This window comes from Xiphophorus hellerii, chromosome 24 (assembly GCF_003331165.1).
Source record: "Xiphophorus hellerii strain 12219 chromosome 24, Xiphophorus_hellerii-4.1, whole genome shotgun sequence".
Lineage (NCBI taxonomy): Eukaryota > Metazoa > Chordata > Actinopteri > Cyprinodontiformes > Poeciliidae > Xiphophorus > Xiphophorus hellerii.
In genome coordinates, this window is record NC_045695.1 from 8033487 (window position 1) to 8047790 (window position 14304).

Below are 14304 nucleotides of genomic sequence, written 5' to 3' on the forward strand. Positions count from 1 at the left end.
CCTTTTTTCTCTTGTTCAACTCTAAAGGAATGACTGAAATAAAAGTCACTTTTATAAAACCTTTTCTGACACTTGTAAGCTATATCACCAAGCACCAAGGCTCCTCGGGAAGAGAGTTTTCACCCCTGCAGCACTAAAATAACATTTAGCCATGGATTCCTCCTTCATGCTGCCTAATTATTGTAGAAAAGAAACACATGGAGTAATAAAGGAGTGCCTGTGAACATACAACATGAAGAACAAGGTGATGGAAGATGAAAAGCCAGACATTTTAAGGAGTCAAAGGGAGGAGAGTCGTCATGAAGTTAGCACTGAAAAGCCAAGAGCTCCGAGAGAGAAAATGAGTTCACAATAACAGCAGTAATCCATCAGAAATCATCCAACAGTGGAACTCTCTTATTTGACGTCGAGACTTTAGTTCTGCACCGCATGGCCCACCAGTGACAACCTTTCAACCCTGCACTTTCTGCAACTAAGCGATAGGATGAGAGCGGAACGGATGGCGCTAATTGGCTTGCTTCCCTGTCGGATTTCTGCAGCGCGGCAAACGGGGAGCAGCAGGAAGAGGAGGAGGAGGGTGAAGGGTAGAGGAGATATACGCAACGCTGTATGTGGATTTGTAAACACCATATCAGGACGCTAAGCTTTCATGTCCCGTAAACTGGTTAAGGGGTGGTGATAACGACGGCGCTACAATGATCCTCCGTGGGACAGATTGAGTGACGGGATGCGGGACATGTCAGCGTCTCCGCAGGGACAAACACCCAGCGATGTGTAAGCACAGCAAACTGTGGAAAACATCGCTGACTGTCAGTTGGGAACAAAACGCATTTGATGGCATCCTTCACATTCTGTTAGAAGAACATCATAACATGCTAGAGTTAACACCATGATTAACTTCCTTGAGACAGAGAAATCCCACTTTGTCCAGAGAAGCAGATGGAAGTACCATAAATTTCTATTTTTCAGTGGATGACCCGGTCAGCCAGTTTTTTCCCACAGTGAGGTTGAGAGAAAACAGAAGGGCAGTCAGAGCTTCGGCGGCGGCGGCACGGCCCGAGGCGGCATTCTAGGCAAAGACTCTGACTCCGTCTGTTGAATGCAGACAAGACGAGCGGCCGGTCCCCGAGTCTTAAGGGCGCTGCCGTTTATCTCGGCTTGTTTGGGAATCAGGGAGACGAGCTTTGAGATGAGGAAGTGGAGAAGGCAGATATGATGCCGTCTCTGCCATGAAGAAAAAAGATCAAAACGTGCCTCGCAAAACTGCTCACACCTCCTGAAAAGTTTCCAAACCAGAAAATTATTTACAGGGATTTTATCTGGAGGACCAACACAAAATAAGGCATAAATAAGAAGTGCAAGAAGTCTTTTGCCGCCTCTAAACAGTTTTTCTGCCAGGATTCAACACTCATTCCCACAGCATAATGGTGCCATAATGTTGCAATGAGAATCTTGTGTTCAGAGATAGTTTTAAATTAACTATCTCTATACATATATTTTAACATATATGTTTAAAATATTTATGTTAAGCATATATATTTTTTTCTTCCACATGGTTACAATTGAGTTTTTATGACAACCCACCCGAGCTGTGGATCTCTGCAGCTCCTCCAGAGTTACTATAGGTGTCTTGGCTGCTTTTCTGATCGCAGATGTACCATATACTCTGACCCGTCTCTGTGTTCTTCTATCTTTATGATGCTGGATTTATTCTGATTTTTAGTATTTAAAATTTATGATTTATAGTATTTGTGATTAATATTCTAAAGAGACAAAAAAAGTAGTTGTTTAATTTAATCAAAATTTAATAAAAGCCAAACATTCAGACTTATTTTCATTCTACTCTCCAATTTGTGTTGATCTACAACATAAAATCCTTACAAAACACAAAGTTTTTGATCCTGCCATGAAAACATTGAGACTTTTGCAGGACCCATTAGTATTAGCTGACTCTGTGAAATATGTGACACCATTAACATATAATTTCAACATCAGATAATTCTGTCACTCATGCTCCTTCCCAGCCTTTTGTGATGTACGACCAAAAAAAAAATCCAGATGAAAGCTCCCTCTGTTCAGCCTCATTCATCTCCCAGCAACAGCTAGATGATTGCGACGAGTCAGTCCGATTGAACACGACGGATGTAAAAGACGTTTGACTTTGTAAAGCCATCAGCCATCACAACGCATCTTCCTCCGTTCCCTTTACCTGCATTCGGACACTTTGATTATGCAAGCAGGTGAAATCACGTGAAACGACGAAAAACAATTGAAGAAACTGCTACAAAAATAAGAAACTTCCAAAGGTCACCTCACACCCAGCCGTTTGCAACTCGCTCCTCAAATAATTGAGCGGCTAAACTAAATATTTGCAGCAGCTGAAAGGACAGGGCCGACTTCCAGCGTTTGCAGAGCAAGCTGGCGCTCCACACACTTTCATTGCTGAGGTAAATTGAGGTCATATGTGCATAATTTGCCCTTTCCCTAATGCTGCAATTGGAGTAAGAAACCATTTGAGAGCAGCAATCAGATTGCACAGAGTAATGCTCTGGCTAATTAAGTCATATTTCTAGTTCAATAACAATCTAGTTGGTGAGATAAAGGCCAGGCAGAGAGAGGGGAAGCTGGAAGCTAATACCACACTCTGCCTGTCGTTGAGTTAGAGAAGCAGTCTGGGCTTCACCATTCAGGCTGTTGTGATAAACTCAACTCAACTGATGCATTTTCATTGATAAACGTGAATGTACGCCACAAACATTGCGGTATGTATTCAGGGATTTCCAACCAAACACCATCTGTTCCTGCTAACAGCGTCACCTTCCATATATTTGTCTGTTTCTGCCGCAGATAAACGACAGAAGGTTTGTTAAAAGATGAACTATTTCAGACGGCAAAAAAACAAACAAACAAAAAACAGATAAAATATCAGGTAAGGCCAGACTCCTGCGAGTCCTTCATGTTGCCCTTCCTGTTCCCATTCCCGGCCTCGACGGGCAAACAGCTCCTCCATTACCGAACCCTGACACTGTGGCCGATTGGATTCTTATCAGCCATCTGTAGTCCGACGCTCAGGCCGCGCTATCTCTCGTCACGGCCTAATTGAATCCCGAGTGTTAGAAGTGTGGTGATACACTGACCGCAGCGTGTCACTGCCAATAGATAAGGGCTGCGGCTGGAGGATTGGATCACCACAAATCAGGATGGGGACAGGTTGATAAAGGGGTGACGAGCATTTTGGGGTTGGCACTGTCTCACTGTGACTTAATAATGGATCCTCTCTATTACTGAGGAGCTTGTGTTCATATCCAATCACCCAGTATCCCATAATCCTTCTGTGTTCAGTGGGGTAATTTGCTGAAAGTTAACCAAGGAGAAAGTACACAAACAACATGGAACTCCTTCGATATACATTTCAAGGATTTCCTACCTTAGGAGGTTAAATCCTTTCTTCTTGGTCTTCTTCTCTGGCTCATCCACCGAGTCCTCTGTTTTCTTCTTTAGCTTGTTCTTCTTCTCCTTCCTTTTCCCCTTGGTTTTCTTCTTCTTCTTCCCCCCGTCGTCTGCGTTCAGGTCCTGACGGGAGGAGGTGCTGGCGGGCGTCTCGTGGCCAGAGCTATCGTCCGACACGTCGTCATCTGAGAGCAGCAAACAGACAGGGAGGTGAATCTGGTACAATAGTTGTAATTTTAGTCATGAGTGAATGGAAATCTGTTGCTATTCTTAAAATAAATGCACCTTTTTATCGCATAAAACCATTATTGTACATATTTCAGTGGTTATGTACATTTTTTAAGTCATGAGTAATTAATAATCTAGTAATTTAAAATAAGTAATCCACTACTTCCTGTTTCCCTTGGGTAAAAATATGATGTGATGCAGGATTGCTTCAATAAGCCATTCCTCAAAATGGGAAAGAAAAGAGAACATAGAATTCTGATAAAGTGGATATTTTTAAACGTTCATAAGTCAGGAATTTTCTACAGTAATGAAGCTACTTGCCTACAAACAAACAAACAAAAAAATCCAATGGCGGCACAATTAGTACCGATAACAGTTCCATTAAAATAAAAGTTAAGGAAGAATTTATTTCATTTAAACTTAATTAGTATTTCGGAGCTTCTACTCTTCTACTAAGTCTTCATAACATGCCAGGAAGAAGCTTTTTCTTCCTTACCATCTCAAATGTGAAAACGTGGAGGTTCTAAATTGTACTGGGACCGCGACTGGAGCCGCACAGTTTGAGAACATGATTGATCATTTCGACTAAAAATCACTCCAGGTGTGTCTGGAAAGATGAACTTGTGGGAAAAACATCCCATGCTAACCACTAAGTACAGAGAAATGTTAAAGGAGATTAATTGCTCTCCTACTGGCAAAAAAGAGGGTTGTAAAATTGAGAGCAAGTGTACCAATAATTGCCACAGGTGTTAATTTCTTATTCCGCACTTCGGAAAAGTAATCAAGTTAAAGATTCAAACTTTTTTTTTTTTCATGGTGAGATAATGCTACTGGAATACAATGGTTTCAAAGGGTTTTTACACACATTTACTATGGATATGCATGATTTAAAGCATCAGAAACAAGGTTTTGTGAGATTTGCTCAGGTCGGCAACTAATGATAGATCTGAACTGAATATTTCCAGTCAGTTTAAAAGTGCTCCATTTGAATCACTGAACAAAATTACACCAAGATCAGGTGTCTACACGGCGAGGTGGTGAAGCATTAAAAAAAACGGTCCTCTAAGATATAAAGTCACTCTTTTCTAAATTGCTGAGTGGATAAAATCATGTAGCATTTCATTAAGGTACTTAGGCTAAGGAGTGTGTCCTCTCTTGGCAGGCCTCTGGCTCTTCGAGTGCCAGTGTGTTAAAAAGCTTCAGGGATGAGCATCAGAGCATGGTTGGTAATTTAAAGTAGATACAATGTCTCAAAAAAAAAAAAAGAAAGAAGTTTTTGTTGTAGCAGCAGAATCTTTCTGAGCAGCTCTTATTACCGTACAGTTTTTATTACCGTCTTCAGAGGGTCCGTCGTAGGATTTGTCGATAGCGATGCGGAAGCTCTGGTTGCACGCTCGACCCCGGACAACGTGCGGCCGCGGCCGGTGGAACGGGACCTGAGCCTGCCTTTGGCTCTGCTGTGCCTCGGACACGGCCGTCTGGAGACTCTCCAAGGAACTGGACTTCACCAGGCCGAGGGTGGGACCCAGCGCTCCTCCAAAATGGGACTCTTCGAAACAAAACAGACAACAATGCTTACTTTCATGAACACTTCCCAAATCTACCATCTACTGATTGAAAGAAGCAAAACTCCTTTTGCTGCATGTTTACAACAAGGACACATAAAGACAGTTACAAAGTCAGTTTTCCATCACCATCATCATTTCTAGGATTAATGGACTGATGTCCCAACAACATCAAGAAAGATTTATCCATGTGGTTATCTTTAGTCAAAAAGAAAAAAAAGTCAGACGGCTTCAATTGATCCAGAATGTGAGTTCTCAATTCAGCTTCTATGCACCACAAATCTGGAACAAACATCCAGAAAACGACAAAACAGCCAAAACACTGATTTTCTTTAAATCAATGTTAAATACCCATCTGCTTGGAGTTGTTTTTGATCAGTAATAAGTGGAACATTAATCAATATATTTGATGTATATTTGCTTGATGGTTTTCATGAAGGCATTGCTAAATGTTATATTTGTTTTGGTTCTATGTTTTCATAATTTACGCACTTTGAACTGCCTTGTTGCTGAAATACACCATACAAATAAACCTGACTTGACTTGAAATGGATGTATAATCACATGCAGTGCTCTGAGAGGGAAGCAAATATTCAAATTTCGGTGGCTGCAAATGTAATTTTTAGTGGGCTAATGCAATTATGATGATCCCCTCCATAACTCTGGATGAACTTAAATAAAGATATTGTAAATATTCAGATATAAATAAGCTGTAATGAAGCATTTAATGGTACCGGGAATCCCCCAAGGCCAATGTCCTTTAATGTTTTACCCAATTCCCACAACTAAAGCAAAAGATGACTTGAATGAAGAGACGGAGAAAAGCCTGGCTGATGGATGGGGGAGGAAGTTTTGCTCTGAATTAGTAATGCAGCCTCGACTAAAATGAGATGGAATAATCTTATTGGGATCACAAGCTTTTAGCAAAATCTAGCCAACTGCTTACAAAACATTACATTTGTACACATCTCCCAGAGTTATATTTCCTTATTTAATTAAAGGGCATGTGCATTAAACCCTCTAAAAATGAATGCTGCCTACAATTCAATTTGGAGAAAGTTTAGTTTCCATAAGAACTGTGGAGAATATATTTCAGCGGGAGTGGAAAAGGGTACTTTAATAATTCAGTATACCAAGTGTAATTAATCTCTCAGACACGCTGAGGTTACACTCATGGTTTAAAGGCTATATTTCAGACACAAATATAATCAAGACCAAATGCTCTTATTGCAATATTTGAAATCATGCCCAAAACACAACATAATATTATGCAATTAGATTTTCTCATCTTGCAGTAACTGTTCAGCACCAAAGTAGAATATTAATGAGGTGGAGTAAAAGTATTGTTTTTTAATTCTTGAATCATCAAGGACTTAATATGAGAAACGGATGCCTTTTTTTATTTTTCTAAACACATATTTGCTACATCAGCAGCCTTCTGCCTTTATTCTAGCTGAATATTTGATAACTTTACATCACAAATTTGTTGTAAATTAAAAAGGTGGATTAAATTTGGATTAAAAAGGTGGAAATTAAAAGTAAAAATTAACAATATATCTATATAACTAAGAAAACTGTATGGATGAGAGAAAATCCCCAATAAATTCAAACTTCTGCATTAAACTGATTAATTTTAACATTCATTCACGTTATTTGGTCTAAGTTTTGATGTAATAAACTCAATAATTGAGCTTATTTGTGCAAAAAATAAACAAAGAAAAGAATTTCAACTTGATTTAAGTTTAAGTTTCTTTCATGATGAAGTAAAAAAAGAAAAAAAAAAAAATCAGACCTGACAGGAAAAGGCATTAAGTGGGAATGAAACATAACCAAAGAATTCAAATGTCTCTCCATAAATTAGAATATCATCAAAATTTAAATTTATTTCCACAATTTAGTTGTAAAAGAAAAACTAATTTCCTTTAAAATCCTATCACGCTTATAGTTTTTTTTTCCACTACATATTTTCCTTCCACTAAACTTTCTTTTAATACACTCGAATATAGAACTTCATCACACTTTGTACATTTTTGGGCTTACCCTCCTTACAGAGGGCGTCATGGTTGTGTAGGCCACAAGATATATATATATATATATATCTTTTCTTTGTTCCATGCAATATTCTAGTTTTCTAAGTTTCCCTGAAGTAAATGAACTTTTTGATTGCATTTTACTTTACTGAGAGGTAACCGGAGGGAAATGAACTGCACTATAACTAAACTCAGGTGTGGCCTCCATGAAGGCGGATTCAGCTGGTAGACGAGTCACCCGGATACAAAGAAAGGAGATAACAGAGAAAAGAAAATAAATGTCAAGAAGAAGATGCTGCTGTCAAAGAGGCATTCTGACATTCATGCTCTGGCAGAAATTGAAGGACAGCTGGGTAAGAAGGAACCCCTCCAACAAAGAGAAGCAACAAATTCATCTCAGCTGTACAGAACGGGAGCAGCTTTTTTTGCTCTCTTCGATAGGAAAGACTTCTTTGGATCATGGCACTCACTTTTAAAGCCTTTTTTGTCGTTTTAGATGCTTCTAAATCTTCGAAGTCGAGCCAAAAAAGGGGGGGGAAGTGAAACTGAAGCGGCGATGGAGTCAAAGAAGGAGGCAAAGTAAGCGAAGCGTTGCTGCCTTTTAAGTCCCAAATTGACTTTCTGAGAGGAAGTGGGATTTATGGGGAATAAAGGGTTATAAATAGAGAGGCGGGAGCGCTCAGGAATAAAACGCTCAATTTGAGAGACAGGATTTGTGTCACAAATGTAATTACGGCTGTCCAGCTCACAGCCTGATAGAATTAAGCTCCTTGCCAGTGCACTGCGCCACTATAAGGGGAAGCTGTGTGTGTCTGAGCATGTGGGCGGGTGTGTATTTATTACCAAAATGTGAGAATTTTCATCCAAGTCAGTGGGTTGGGGGGCAAAATATTCACAACACTGCTTCTATGAGATAGTGGTGTGTGTCCTTGACCGCCTTAGATGAAATAGAAGAAATATGAGAGCAATTCACTTTCGCTGGAGCGTGTTTGCGCGGCACTCATTCCATGCATGTCAGGCGGCTGCGGCTGGAGGTAAATGAATAATGAGGGTTTAATAGGACGGATGGGACGAGAGGAGAGAGAGGTGGCTATCACCGCCAGCTCGATCCAATGGAGGGTGAAATCGGCGTTTATCACATATCGCCGCCCGCCGTGCCAGCAGATGCTCTCTCGGATCCGTTCGCATCACGTCTGCCTGATTGCCGCCGGTTCAAGCGGGTGCACATATCAGACAAACAACTTAACAGCCAAATCATAACCAAAAAACCCCCCAAAAAACAAGAAAAGAAGTCGGGCTGATGGGCGTTGCCCTTCACCTTCCTCTTTCTCTCTCTGCATCGATAAAGTCTCCAACTAAACTACTCTGGGATTTGGAGTTGTATTTTATGTATTGTTTAAACTTTTAAGATGCTAATCACCTACTTGTGTTGTAAAAACAATACCTTGTTTCTACAGTTATACATCATAGCAACTATCTGAAAGTTAAAAAAAATGTTTCCAGTCTTTGCTGACAAGAAGGACAGCAAGTGTGGTCTTTAGCAAGTGCTTTACATGTGATTTGCATTTGTTCAGAGTAACAAGTGATTATTTCAGCCGCTGTTGCTTTTTGTTCATCATTGACCTTTGACATCAACCACATTACTAGTACATTACTAGCCTGAACCAACAACCAGCCAGGTGTTGGTGCAGGCTAACTTGCACCAACAACCATTTGCAGTCTGAAGCTCAGTTTAAACATCATCTTTCATCACGTTTAGTTGCCTAAATGTAAAAAAAAATAGCTGATTCTCCAGCAGTTGAACAATCCTGATTAATAAAGTGGCCAGTGAGAATATACAGTACGTAATATTTTTAGTTGAATGCCCAATTACATTGTCTCCACTACTAGATGTTCTCTTGGGATTAGCAGCTAGCTTTCTGGAAGAACTTTTGAAACAACCTTACAGTATATCACAATAAAAGCAATCGCAACAACCTATAATAAAAATAGGTAAAAAAGCTACTCAGCTCGCAGTCTGTAAACCCACACAAGCGAACGTCCACCTGAACATATTCCCAACTCGCACGCATCACATAGTGATAGGTGTGACTTCTCTGGAGGTTGGATGCTGTCATGCTTGTATTAGCAGACAGAAGTGAAGTCTTTGCCTAGAGTGTAGCCGCAGGGTCTTTCTTCACTGAGAGGGACTGAAAGGACTAATGCAACACCATCATGCTGCTTTGTTCAAGAAAAATATCCTCTTTTACAAGAGACTGACACACCTGTAGAACAATATATGCTGGTACAACTTCCTCTGAAGTCATGAACCACTCAGGTCCAACTGATTGTAATAAGATGTCTAGGTAGGAATATAAAAAGGGACATTCTGGTTTATTTCTAAAGTACAACAAAGGACATTAAGAAATCCTCTGTACTAAATAAGCTCCTAAAAGGAGGTACCAAAATACACACAAAAAAAACATTGCGCTTCATAAAACAGGGGGCATCATGAGGAAAGAACATTATCCTCCAGCCAAGAAGTGAACAAAGGTGTCTTCCAGATGGACAATGACCTTAAAGACAGAGTCAAAGTGATTACAAAGTGGTTCAAGAACAAAAAAAGGTCAACATTTTAGAGCTAACATTACAAAGTTCTGATCGAGACAATTTGGCGGCACAACTAAAAAGTTGTGTGCGAGCGAGATGGCGTATAAACCCTCCTAAGTTCTGGTAAAACAAATGAACCAAAACTCCAGCAAACTATTCTAAGATGTGGAAGGAAACAACCTGTTTGAGCCAATTTGTTCAGTTCAAAAAGAAAATTCTACCACATAAGAAAATGTATGAAAATATTTGAATTAGAAGATAATAACCTGCCTAAAAACTCCATACTATCCAAATAGAAACTAGTCTTTAAATTTTCTTCTTTGATCAAATTATTTGGTAAAAAAAACAAAACAGGGTAAAAATAATAATAATAATCTTGAAATCATGCCTGAATTAAATAACTAAATACAATTGTCATGGTTCTTCAAGTACTATTAAAACACTCTTATATCAAGTTAGAGCCAAGAAATATACACAGACTCCCTTCCCAGAGTCCCAACAGAATCTTAATACACATTTCTGATGGATTACAATGGCTGTGTAGCAAACCACAGAAAGGTTGCCACAGTTACAAAGAAAAGTGTCCCCTCCATTAAAACTAGGGGAGGTTGCTGAGTGTGTTACAGGGGTTTCACACCAGCTTACCTACAGGAGGCTGCATCCAACAATAGGGGCTGTAGCTCTTTAAAATAGATGCAGGAAGTCGCCACATGTCCCTAGCATGCTTACAGAAGCACACACACTTTTCAATCTCACACCTAATCTCAAGTTCAGCCAATAAAACGTGAAGTCGATGTTCAGGAAAGCGGTAAAACACGCAACATACTGATAAAAACCCCTGCAAACAAATGCATGGTTCAAGTGTTTATTTCATTTCCAACCTAATAAACGGTTTATTTTAAATAAAATTGTCCACACATAAAGAATTATGTATGGACGTATTTTTTGGACTTTCAAAAAAATAAGGTCATAAAACATGAAGGCACACATTCAAACAAGCAAACTGCTCCTACAAGGGACTATTTTTAAACATATTACGCCTAAATTGATCATGCTATTATATATAAAAGCTTTTTTATCACTTTGACTGACAGTAAGAAAAATCCAAGATATCACCTGCCATATCTTTTAAATGTTGAGGCGCAGCAAATCTCATCTAATCACCCGACAAACCCGACTTCAAATCAAATTGCTTTATACAGCCGTACATCTAGTAAAGGCAAATCTAATTCATGTTATGGCCAATCAAAACTCTCCTCCACTTAAAGGCCAGTTCAATCATTAAGCTTCCTACCGTCACTCTGTGAATGCACTCAGCTACATCAGAGGCAGATGCAGGAGCTGGATGTAGGCGAGCTCCGGCAGTAATTGTGTTTAGCTGTTTAGATGTATGAGGGAATGTGAACATATGGGCTGTATGTATTCAGCTTCGACCCAGATGAATAGCTCTAATAACTGGAGGGGAACTTTAAAGGCCATTTCATAATTACTGCGTACCTTTGGTGGGTTTTACGGCATGGTTGAGGGGTGGGCTGAAGTATGCAGAGGGTGGCATGTGCCATTTGTTGATGCTTGGCGGAAAATACATGGTGCACAAAGGAGAAGTGAAGTGTGCAGCACAGATTAATGCAATGGGGTTTTCTATGAAATTGCCGGAGCCAACATGGACTACATCAAAACACTGAAACAGGAAAAGCTACAATTATTTAGGCAAAGGACTTAATAACCAGTGAAGATTTCTCTACCTGTGAGAAATCTTCACTGGTAGATTTCTGACAGTTGAATTCAAGCAATATTAATATTGCTTGAAAGTTATAATAAAGGTGGACAAAACAATGTTTGGACAAAGTGCTGGATGTCTGCATCAATAGATGGACCAAACGAATGGAAGGACAGACTTATAAACAGAGGGGACGAGCAAATTGACTGATGGATGGACAAACAGAGGGACAGATGGACCAGTAGATGGACAAACAAACGGGTGAAGGGATGGATGGATATCTGCACCAATGGACAGGATATAAAAAATCTTTAAAAGTTCCATCTTGATTTAAAGATGGGACTTTAAATCAACACAACCACATGAGAGGCAAAGACGGGACATGACGGCAGGTAAATAGTAGATATTCTAATTGGTGATCACAGAATCAGTGCTAAAATGTTGCTGAATTCTTACTTGATCCAGAAACAGAACAATATTACTTTATGTTTCTGCTGGCTATTCATTGGATTTTTGTTTTAAAAAATACAGGAAAACACACAGAAGTGCAGAAACAACCAGCATGCATGAGGCTGTGTGCAAATCGGGAGCATCAGTGGGCGAGGAGGTGGGCGTTTCAGATGGAAGAGCCCCCAGGTGTGTTGTAAGAGGGCTAGCTTGCTGCCTGCTGAGATGTTAGATCCTGAGGAAGAGAACCGGAGGGGAGAACGAAGGAAGAGCTGTTCACAGGGCTCACTACACACACACACACATAAAAATGTTGGGAAATGCTGTGCTGGGTATGACTCGGTGGAGGAAACTCCCAGACTGGAGCATGTTCGCCATAATCACATAAGACTGGAACAGATACCTCTGCAACAGAGCAGGGAGGAAGATGGAGGGGGGTTCTCGGGTTTTGGGGGGCGGGGTCCTAAAAAAAGAATCAGTGTGCCTGGAGAAAAGGAACCAAAGCGAGAATAAAGAGAATTGGATGTAGAACAGAGAGGAAGATAAAACGGGAGACAGATGAATGGTGTTTGGGGATTGAGACGGAGGGAAACCAGTGGGAAGATGTGAAAAAACACTGAAAGCAGAGAGAGAGAAATTAAGCTCAAAGCTCTATTGGCGACAGCTGAAGAAAGCGATGGAGAGAACGGTAAAATGAGAAGAAAGAGAGGGAGAGTTGGAGGAGCGAAGCGCACCTCAGAGCAGGTTGAGCCCAAGAGGAGAAAAAAGGTTTTAGCCAGATTAAAGGAGCCAGGCGGGCCTCTTAAGACCAGCCGCCTAATGAAATATGTCAAAGCCCATAAAGAAACACTGGGGCCATTTAGGAAGGCGGGCGGTGGCGGCTGTGTCGGGCGGGGCGGGGCGCACCAAGCCTGGCAAATATGCCGCATCGGCAAAAAATGAAAACCATAGCAAGAGTCTGTCAATACGCATTAGCAAGACGTCGACTGGAGAGGAGATGAAGAAAGGAAGGAATGGATCACTTTCTTTATCATGGACCTTCAGCTATGCTGGGATAATCATAACAAAGAGAAGAGAGAGAAAGAGATGGTAGGAGGAGTGGGAGCCACTTGTGGGAATGCTGAGTATAGAGAAATCCAGGTCGGCATGGGGCCATTTCCTACAGGAACTTTAATGATCGACTACTGAGAGACAAGACAGAAGAGGACCGATCCATCCATTTATCCATCCACTCATTTGTTCGTCAATCCATTTGTGGATAAATCCATGTCTCAGTGTCCATTTTTCCTCCACCAATTCCTGTAGTTAGTTAAACAGCTCATATTAAATTAGAATATCACCAAAAAGATGACCTAGTTTAATAATTTATTGTTATTTTTAATCCTAAAAATTTTCTTATGGTGTAAACAATCATTAGAAATGAAAAAAAAGCCTTGTTTTTCTGAGAATGATGTATCAATAGAAGGTTTAGTGGAAGGAAAACGTGTTGCATAAGTGTCAGGGTGTTACAAGAAATGAATAAAAGCCCACAGAGCCAAGAATACAGATGAGCTGAAGCAATCTGGACTTCATTATCACCTCAGCTGATCATCTCCATGCTACGCTGCACTGATGCAGTAATTCATGCAAAATGAAATCCAACTAAATGGTGATATAACACACAGTACATTACCAACATTTCTGTAATAAAAGCTCACTTTTTAAATTAGCCTTGTATGACACTCTACAATATATGATATTGTGTTTTATTTTTATTTTCTGTAAGCCAAGAAATCAACTGAAAAATATTTAAAAATATTTATCAGCATGTGAATTTCACTTTTATGAAACAAATTACTGAAATAAATCATCTTAACAGTTTTAAGTGTTGCTTTACAGATAATGTTGCTTTTATCTCATTCAGTTGAAGCATCAATGCATTGGAGATTTTTTTTAAATGTCTGTTTTGTTATTTTTAGGCTCCATTTAAAAAAAAAAATCAACAAGTGCTCTCCACCCTGCTTGGTGCTACTTTTATCCAATTTCTGAATTTTGCTCTCTTCAGAGCTCAAGTCAGTGTGTTGCCACGCCGACGTCTTGCTTGAGCTTTTCTGTTCCTGCAGTCAGACATGTGAAGGCACTATTAGCGAAGAAAACATGGGCTGCACTTTGATCCGCCGCTCTTCACTCTGAGCAGCGCTTTTGTGCTGGTTTACCTTAAAGTAGACACTTCTCAAATAAAAATAAGGCAGAACCGAGTGCGAACAAATAACTGCAGCCGAAGCAATTGTGATGT

The 14304-nt window shown here is 40.1% G+C and overlaps 1 protein-coding gene and 1 long non-coding RNA gene across 4 annotated transcripts in view; one reads left to right on the top strand and one right to left on the bottom strand.

Annotated features, from left to right (window-relative positions):
• Positions 1 to 14304, bottom strand: part of pard3ba (par-3 family cell polarity regulator beta a) — a 134788-nt gene that overhangs the window by 49651 nt on the left and 70833 nt on the right. For all 3 annotated transcript variants that reach the window (XM_032556984.1, XM_032556983.1, XM_032556985.1), the window contains 2 exons: positions 5012 to 5227; positions 3428 to 3635 (listed from right to left, as the gene is read on the bottom strand). In XM_032556984.1, the coding sequence (XP_032412875.1) occupies positions 3428 to 3635; positions 5012 to 5227 (424 nt within the window). The remainder of the gene's footprint in view (positions 1 to 3427; positions 3636 to 5011; positions 5228 to 14304) is intronic.
• On the top strand, positions 11312 to 13889 carry LOC116716129 (uncharacterized). The gene is made up of 2 exons (XR_004338392.1): positions 11312 to 11974; positions 12114 to 13889. It is a non-coding gene; the product is annotated as an uncharacterized LOC116716129 (long non-coding RNA).